The 9673-nt window shown below is 40.3% G+C and overlaps 1 protein-coding gene across 1 annotated transcript in view; it reads right to left on the bottom strand.

The window, feature by feature from the left end:
• Positions 1–9402, bottom strand: part of hsd17b4 (hydroxysteroid 17-beta dehydrogenase 4) — a 73567-nt gene extending 64165 nt beyond the window's left edge. Inside the window, exon 1 of the mRNA XM_008114047.3 lies at positions 9250–9402. Within this exon, the coding sequence (XP_008112254.2) occupies positions 9250–9307 (58 nt within the window). The 5' untranslated portion in view covers positions 9308–9402. The remainder of the gene's footprint in view (positions 1–9249) is intronic.
• Between the last annotated feature and the right edge of the window lie 271 nt (positions 9403–9673).

Genomic DNA, 9673 nt, shown 5'->3' on the forward strand with positions numbered 1-9673 from the left:
TTTGAGATTTTACTTATTCACAGAATTGATTAAAGACCAATTGGCTCCATGAAGGAGATGGATTGTCATCTTGTTGTGGTGAGGGGGCTTGTATGTTCCAATGAACCTGTGGGTGTAACTGCTAGAGTCATGTACTTCCAGAAGGGGCCGCAAGGGAGGATCCAGACCAAGAACAATCTGAAGACCTCAGCAGCGGAGCAGGTGGACGGCAATATGGTACATGTTGCAATGGCTGTGAAGGTGGAAGAAGGCTGCAACAGATGAGAAACCACTGTCGTTGTGCTAACTATTTCACTGGATGGGAACCTCATTCTGTAAAGACTGTGTGTCGATCGGCTATGCACTGACTTCCACACATTAAAAACCGCACGAATCTTCCAAGAAAATAACACAAAACTAACGAAAGTCTCATTGTGAACAGTGAGTGGCGACGGGGGTAGGACCGTGAAATTTGGAAGCCTTTAGTCACAGACGGGCACATGGGTGGTGAATATGAATTTAATCGTTCTACCTCAAGGTCCGAGGCAGCTGAGTAGTCCAGCAGCTGCATCCACAACTGTGTAGCCTTTTTTAGGATCCACTCTGCTCATCCCATACAAGGAGAGGGGCTTTAAAAAATGCCCTAAACAGATCAAAAGACAATCTGGCAAGATGGCACTACCTGGAGGAATCCTCCACCTTGTGTGACTGTGGAGCAGAACAAACAACTCCGCATACGTATGCTTGCCCACAATGCCCTGCCTCATGTACGGAGGAGGAGTTGTTTAAAGCTACGGACAATGCGGTTGCTGTTGCCCGCTTTTGGTCCAAAACTATTTAGTTGCTTGTGATTTCCTTTTTTCCCCCCATCATTTTGAAATGTATTTGTCGTACAATGCTTTTGACACGAAATAAAGTCTGCCTCTCTTATCCCTGACTGGGCTGCAGTGTCCGGAGGGGTCACCACCTTGTGGCCAAAAAAGAAAAATCAACTTTAGAACATGGAACATATGGGCACTGTTGGATAACGCAGACAGTAAACGCCCTGAACGCAAGACTGATATTATTGCAAGGGAGCTGGGAAGTTTTAACATTGATATTGCAGCACTTCAGGAGAGCCGGAGAGCAGGAGAGGGACATCTGAAGGAAGAAAAAGGAGGCTACACCTTCTTCTGGAAGGGACTGCCTGAAGAAGAACGAAAATTACACTGAGTCGGCTTTGCTATCAGAAATGACCTAGTGAAGCATCTGTCTGAAGCATCCATTGGCATTAACGAATGACTCTCAACCCTCCAAACTAACCTTACCAAAAACCAACAGACAACCATCATAAGTACCCATGCACCTACACTACATGCTGATGAAGACATCAAGAAAAATTTTTACTGACAGCTGGACAGCATCTTGTCGGAGATACCTAAGGAGGACAAAATCATCCTTCTGGGTGATTTTAATGCGAGAGTTAGACAAGACTTCAACCTGTGGCAAGGGACCATATGAAAAAATGGGTTTGGAAACAGCAACCCGAATGGCATCCTGCTTTTCACCAAATGTGTGGAACACAACCTTGTCATCACAAACACACTCTTCTGGAAGTACCCCTGATCAAAACATTCTCACCTCTTAGACTATATAATTATATGTGCAAGAGACCATCACTATGTGCTCTTTATAAGAGCCATGGCAGGTGCTAATGACTGCTGGATAGACCACAGGTTAATCCAATCCACGATGGCCAGCAAGACTGCCCCCAAACGCAGACTCCAAGGAAGAAAGATAAGGTATAAAATGAACACCCAAGACCTTCAAGAGCCCTCCAAACGAGCCCTTCTCCAAACAACACTCAAGGATCATCTACCCATAGAACACCTTGAAAATGTTGAGGAACACTGGAATATACTGAATACCTCCATCATAACAGCATGTGAAGTAACCATTGGATACCAAACTAAGAAACATCAAGACTGCTTTGATGAAAATGATAATGAGATCAAACTGTTAACTGATAAAAAAGGAAAGCTTTCCAAATATGGCAGATAGACACCAACTGCACTGCTAAGAAAAATATCTATGCCAGTGCAAAAGTTGAGATCCAAAAAGGACCAGAGAAATCAAGAACATCTGGTGAACAAAGAAGATTCAAGGAATCCAACACCTTGCAGGTGTCCATGATGCACAGGGATTCCTTAATGCCACAAAGGTCATTTATGGACCAAGAAAGCATGGTATTTCACCCTCTACACACATCAGATGGAACCAAACTTCTGAAGGATAAAAAAAATCAATCACACTACATTGGAAAGAGCACTACCACAATCTCATTAACCACAGCTTCAAGGTGGCTGAAGAGGTTCTCTTGCAAATCCCGCAACAACAAACCAGGGATGAGCTTGCATCACTGCCAAGTTTGGAAAAAGTCAGCAACACCATCAGACAACAAAAAACAAAACAAAACAAAACAAAGCCTGATAGGATCCCTGCTGAAATCTTTAAAGAAGGTAGACCTGAGCTGACACAACAACTCCACCAGCTCATTGAAAAAGTGGATCCAAACTCTAGTGTGATGGAGTTGTTGTATGTTTTCCAGGCTGTATGGCCATGTTCTAGAAGTATTCTCTCCTGACGTTTCGCCCACATCTATGGCAGGCATCCTCAGAGGTTGTGAGGTATGGAGAAATTCAGCAAGGAAGGTTTATATATATATCTGTGGGAAGTCCAGGGTGAGGGAAGAACTCTTGTCAGTTGGAGGCCAGAATGAATGTGTGATGATTGCTCTATGTCCAACTGACTCATTTTAAGAGGCCCTTTCACGCAACACAATTATACCACTATGATTCCACTTTAATGGCCATGGTACCATGCTATGAAACCCTGGCACCTGCAGTTTAGGGGGTGGTATTTATAATACTCAACCAGAGCGCCAGTGCATCACCAAACTACAAACCCAAATTCAGTAGGATGCAGCCATGACACTAACAGTGGAATCACAGTACTAGAACAATCTACAGGCAGCCCCCAAAAAGCAAACATCTGACTTACAAACGATTCATAGTTAAGAACAGGAGTGAGACAACAGGGAGTGAGAAATCTACCCTCCGGAAGGGAAATCCACTGAGTCTCAGCTGAAGTTTTATCACCAATCCATAACAAATCAAATTTTTCAAAATACAGTTATCACAGGGACAGATAGCGAGGTGAAATCTTCTGAACAGGAGCACAGACAGCAAAAGAAACTCCTGAGGAATGTTAAGTGCTATTCAACCTACATAAAAATTCAACTTAAGAACAAACCTACAGAACCTATCTTGTGTGCAATCTGGAGACTGCCTGTAGTATGAAAGGACCAAAGTAACAGATTGCAGATTTATAGCAGCTCTATCTATATTTACTCAAAAAAAAATCACACTGTTTTCAGCATAACTTATTATAAGGTAGGTATGTATAGCATTTCTGCCTTAGACCTCCCCCCAATATGAATTGAATGCTATTTATTTTAAATATATAGTAAGTTCTTTGGGGTGGAGGACTGTTTGACAGGAACAAACTGTTAGACAGATGACTTCACAAGTATGTACATTTCAAATTTCTTGTTAAAGGTTCAGAATCTCACTTGTGGTATCACTTTGAAAACACAAGTGCATACATTAGACACAAGTACGTACATGAGGATCTCCGTTGTTCTGGAATTATAGACTCAATGGGTAGTGATTGTAGGAGTGGGAATCTAAAACACCTGGAGTGTTAAACATCACTCACCCCAATATATGTTCTGTAGTGACATATTTGCACTTAATTTGGACAACATAAAACAGCTATATCTTCCTCACAAAATAAAATAATATTTAGAACCTGTTTGAAAAGTGTTAGGAAAGTAATATGTCCTTTTTCCCCACATTACAAAGTTCTCTTCCAGAATTCTGTTGCAGAACCCATGACAGTGAAAGCAATTACACAATAATTATATATCACAGTGATTATGTAATATGGACCTTAGCACAGCCAATTATTTCACAAGCAGACACACAACCCTTGCTCTCACCTTTGACTTGATGGGATAGGTAGCTTATAAACTGTTGTGCTCAAAGCTGTGCAGCTTATTATACAGTAGTTTGCAAACTCTAGGTTCAGTGTAGCTGAGCTGGCATTACATATGTTGTGCTAAAAGTATATACTCAGCAGTCTGTATCCACAGGTTTTAAATCCACAAATTCAATCAGCCATGGCTCAAAACTATTTAGGAAAAAAAAGTCAAAAAGTAAACCTTGATTTTGGTGTGTGCCAAACGAGCACACATAGGTGCACCTCCTGACATTTGTGAGAACCTCAGGTTCCCTCTAGTGCTTCTTAGAATTAGCCACCATTATATAAGAGATTCCATTTTACTATGACATTGGGACTTGATAATGGGACTTGAGAATCCATGGATCTTGGTATCCAGAAATGGAATGGAAGCAAACCCCATCAGATAATAGGGATCCACTGTATATAATTCTAATCCCTGTGATTATAAATATAGGCTTTAAAAAAACAATCCCAGTTTTAATTCCACAACATATCAAATTTTGGGTTTGAAATATGGGGTTTGAAGATCACTAACTGCAGAGTTGCACGGTTTCCATAAACTCAAAGACACATGAAGTAAAAACAAAGGGTGGAACTTTGGGTTCACCTACACCAGTGGTTCTCAACCTGTGGGTCCCTAGGTGTTTTGGCCTACACCTCCCAGAAATCCCAGCCAGTTTATCACCTATTAAAATTTCTGGGAGTTGAAGGCCAAAACATCTGGGGACCCACAAACTGAGAACCACTGATCTACAGTGTAGAATTAATGCAGTTTGACATCACTTTAAATGCTATGGAATCATGAGTTGGAGTTTTATAAAACCTTGGCCTTACCTGCTAAGTAGTGCAGGTGATTCACCAAATTACAACTCCAATGACTCAATCGCATTGAGCCATGGCAGTTAAAGTGCTGTCAAACTGCATTAATTCAACATTGTAGATGCACCCCTTGTGAAAGATCTATATAACATAAATAATAATGAGGTCTTCCTGACAAAACATACTAAAAAGCACATCAAGACTATAAGAAACAACTAGAAAGTATTTACATAACAGCTTTAAGTTAAATAAAAGCCTAAGTCTCAGAGCAAATTTTCTAGGGCTGAATTAGCATATTTAAACAAAAAGTGTTGTGATAGCTGGCCAATTTTCAAAATGCTGCCATATAACTGGTGAGAACAGGACTTCAACAGAAACACTTGCCAAAATGAGAAAGCAACAAACATGAAGAGAAAGCAGAAGAGCAAGAGTCATCTTGTAAATAACAACATGGAATGACATCTTTTAATTAAGTATCAAAATAATTTCTACATAGCTCCCTAAGTATTTTATCATACAGTATTTCTATTTAATGGAAATAGGAAAACTGAATGTGTGAGGTAGTGGTAACTTTTATGATATATTTTTCTTGAGCAAACTTATTGTGATGCCTTTATTAATTTTGTTTCTGTTTCTGCCCAGACCGTAGGTTTAGCCTTTTATAAATAAGGAGCAAAACTAAGTATCCTAAGAAATCTCTTCCCCTAAATCAGAAAAAGTTCCCATTCTCCTAACTCCTGTTTTGTATTTATCAAACAGCTTGTTAAGGAGTCCCAGCATATACAGTAAAGTCTCGCTTATCCAATATAAACAGGCCAGCAGAACATTGGATAAAGCAAAAATGTTGAATAATAAGGAGGGATTAAGGAAAAGCCTGTTAAACGTCAAATTAGGTTATGATTTTACAAATTAAGCACCAAAACATTGACAGAAAAAGCAGTTCAATACACGGTAACATTATGTAATAATTACTGTATTACTGTATTTACTAATTTAGCACCAAAACATCACAATGTATTAAAAACATTGACTACAAAAACATTGGCTACTAACAGACTACAAATAAAGATAGAATTGCATAAAATGACCTTACAGTAACAACATTATCAAAAATTAAATCCGTAAAAAGTTCAGCCCTTGCTTCCTAGAGAAACAGCTGTGGATCCGGGCAGAGGCAAACTGTATTGGATAATCCAGAACGCTGGATAAGCGAAGGTTGGATAAGTGAGACTCTACTTTTCCTATATTTCCACATCATGTCTGATATTTGTTTAATAAAGCACCTCATGTGTTCTGAAACAGACTATACCATTCAAATCCCACCTTGATGAAGCTTGAACTGGGTAACAGCTGCAACTGAACTTAACCTAATAGATGATACCTTGTTAATTCTGAAATATTGATAGTATTATCTCTCCATTTCGCCCTGTTCACTTTATACCATATATCTTGTTCAGATACCTGTCTCTCTGCTGACATGTATTAAAACTTAACTGAGGAAGCCTGATAGAAAGGGTGCATCTATTCTCAATGCAATGGGATTCTGGGATTTGTAGTTTGGTGAGGCACTAGCCCTACAAATCTAAAAATCTGACAGCATTGAGCCATAAGAGTTAATGTGGTGTCAAACTACATTAATTTTACAGTGTAGATGCACACCACGCGACTTAACCTAAAATCAAAATAATCAGCATTCAGAGCACTTCAATTTTCTGTAAAAAGCATAACTCATTAATTTGAACCAGATCAACAAGTTAGTTGCATATTGCAAAATACAGACTGGGTTTGTTATCTATGTTTACTATCTTCTTTAGTAGTTACTTCACTTGGGAGTGAGCAGCCCTAGGAAAACAATCTTCTCATCTACACTATAGGAATCAAAGGCAATAACCTAAACCTTTGTCCAGCTGAGGTGAAAAACACATGCTACATACTTAGAGGATTCAAGGTTCATGTATTGTACTACAGAATACATACAGTACACTAGAATGAATGCAGTTTGACACCACTTTAACTGTCATGACTTAATGAGTTGGAACGATTAGTTTTAGCCTTCTCAGCCAAGGAGTGCTAAAACCTCACCAAACTACAATTCCTGGGATTCCATAGCATTCAGACATGGGAGTTAAAGTGCCAAACTGCATTCATTCTAGAGTAGATGCACCCTTAGTCTTCAATGCCTATTACCAAGGTATAGTTTCCTTTTGACAAAACAGTGAAGCGGGGAATCCCGGGGCTCTGCAGATTGTAACTCTCCATTCTCCTTGCTCTTTGGCTCTGTTTGATGGGAACTGCAGTCCAACCACATAGATAGAAACCTTATGCTGTGAAATAGTATAAAACAGAAAGATCAGGAGGACCAGAATATCTTTAGCTTAATCGCATTGACAATAATGGCTTCATAAGATATACAGCCCTCCATATCCACAGATTCTGCATCCACAGTCTGAATATATTTTAATGCAGAAAACAAATGTTAATTTTGCCATTTTATATAAAGGACACCAATTTACTATACCACTGTATATAATAGGACTTGAGAATCCATAGATTTTGGTGTCTATGAGGGCCCTGGAACCAAACCCCAGGTATACCAAGAACCCAATGTATAGCTAATTTGTGAAATTCAGCATTATGACTTAATGCTGGATTACTTTACTTAATTTATCACCATTCCACCAAAGGTCTCACATTAAACACTTAATTCTAAACCCCTCCCAACAAACTTAGTAAGTGGCCAAGGCCCTCCTCTGAGATTTAGGGGCTGAGTGAAGATTTGAACTTGTGTATACTAAGAAATCCACACTGCAAAATTAATGCAGCCTAACGTCCCTTTAAATGCCATGGCTCAATATGATGGGAATCGAGGGAGTTGCAGTTTGGTGAGGGCCCAGAAGAGAAGACTGGAAAAACTACAACTCCCTTGGTTCTATAGCATTGAGTCATGACACTAACAAGGGGTGTCAAACTGCATTAATTGTTTAGTGTAGATGTATTCTAGGTTATAGTGTCATTCTAGGACAAAGGTGGCATATAAATGCAATTACTAAGTATTATTATCAGAGTAATAATAATAATTATTAATAATAATGATGATAATATAACAGTGTCAGGCATAGGCAAACTTCAGCCCTCCAGGTGTTTTGGACTTCAACTCCCACAATTCCTAAAAGCCTACTGGCTGTTAGGAATTGTCGAAGTTGAAGTCCAAAACACCTGCAGGGCTGAAGTTTTCCAGGCATACAAATAGTAATAGTAATAATAATTACTAATAGTTATTACTGTTGTTAATAACTAATAACTAATAACAATAATACACAGAGAAGTCAGCCATAGCAAAGCGCTTGATGAACCAACCTTGACAAAGCATATTATTTGAGAACACAGAAATGCTTGACCACTCTCATAACCACGTCAGATTACACAGAGAAGCCACTGAAACCCACAAGCATGTGGATAATTAATAATAATAATAAAACTTTATTTATAACCCGCTTCCATCTCCCCGAGGGGACTCGAAGCGGTTCACATGGGGACCAAGACCAATCAACAGATAAAACAATACGGCAACAGCATATATAATTAAAACAATAACAGTAAAATAACATTCATAAAATACATCATCAAGCATCAGTACTAAACGGTGGGGCCATTAAGAAATTACAGGGAAGGCAGGCATGTACAAAAATGCAAGGTAATTTCAGCAGAAAGGAAGAAACCATGAAAATGAACAAAATCTGGTACCAGTATTTTTTTTAAAAAACCTCTAAAATCAGGACAGTAAATAAAGAACAACAATCTGAATACAGAGGAATTCCAGACATGAATCAATCAGGGCCAGCTAACACCACCCAACAAAGGCTGTAAGCCGCCAGACCTTGAAGCTGAAAGGCTATTCAATGCTAATCAAGGTGGCCAATTGAAACATTTGCACCTGCCTCCAACAGACAAGAGTTCTTTCTTCCACCCTGGACTTTCCACAGATATATAAACCTCCCTTGCCTAGTTTCCACTATACCGCAAAACCTCTGCGAATGCCTGCAGGCGAAACGTCAGGAGGGAATGCTTCTGAAACATGGCCATACAGCCTGGAACACTCACTCACAGCAACCCAGTGATTCCGGCCTTCGACAACACAATAATACACTCTAACTATGCGATAGCAATAACAAGTGTACAGACTGGAAAAGGGCAAGATCCCAGTAGGAATACAAGATTTGTTAGGATTTCATGGGAAGGCGTGTCCCCTATGGGACACGAGATCATCCTCACTCCAAAGGCGGTGCATTCACACGTTACTCTCAATGAAGGGAGCCACAGGGCTAAAAGGCTCCTCTCCCCGGCTCACATATGGGGATCCTGCAGCCTTCAGGGCCCCATCCTGCTTACCTCCTCCCGCCCCGGTGACCAGGACCACTCTCCCGTCAAACCTCAACGGAGCCGACATCCTGCTGCCTCCTGAATTCGCAAGACCGACTGAGAACTGGGAAGAAGTTGGGCAAAGGGCAGGAGGGATTGCGCATGCGCAAATTGGCTCTCTCTTGCCCTCGCTCGCTCGCTGCATTCTGGGAAGGGTAGTTTACTCGCCAAGGCTCTCTCTATGCATCAGGCGAATCGACTCAGTGGTTTAGTGAGTGCACAAAACTATGATCCCATCGTATCGAGCCGTGGTCATTAAAACAGCGTCTTGGGGCCCATCTCTATGCTGTCAGTTTCCAACAGTGGGGCCAAACTGCTTTCATTCTAGGTCATGCAGCCTACAAAAAGCAGTTGTTGTGCCTCTATAACATTCTTACTTACTTAGGCGATCCCT

Source organism: Anolis carolinensis, chromosome 2 (genome assembly GCF_035594765.1).
Source record: "Anolis carolinensis isolate JA03-04 chromosome 2, rAnoCar3.1.pri, whole genome shotgun sequence".
In the NCBI taxonomy this organism is placed as follows: domain Eukaryota; kingdom Metazoa; phylum Chordata; class Lepidosauria; order Squamata; family Dactyloidae; genus Anolis; species Anolis carolinensis.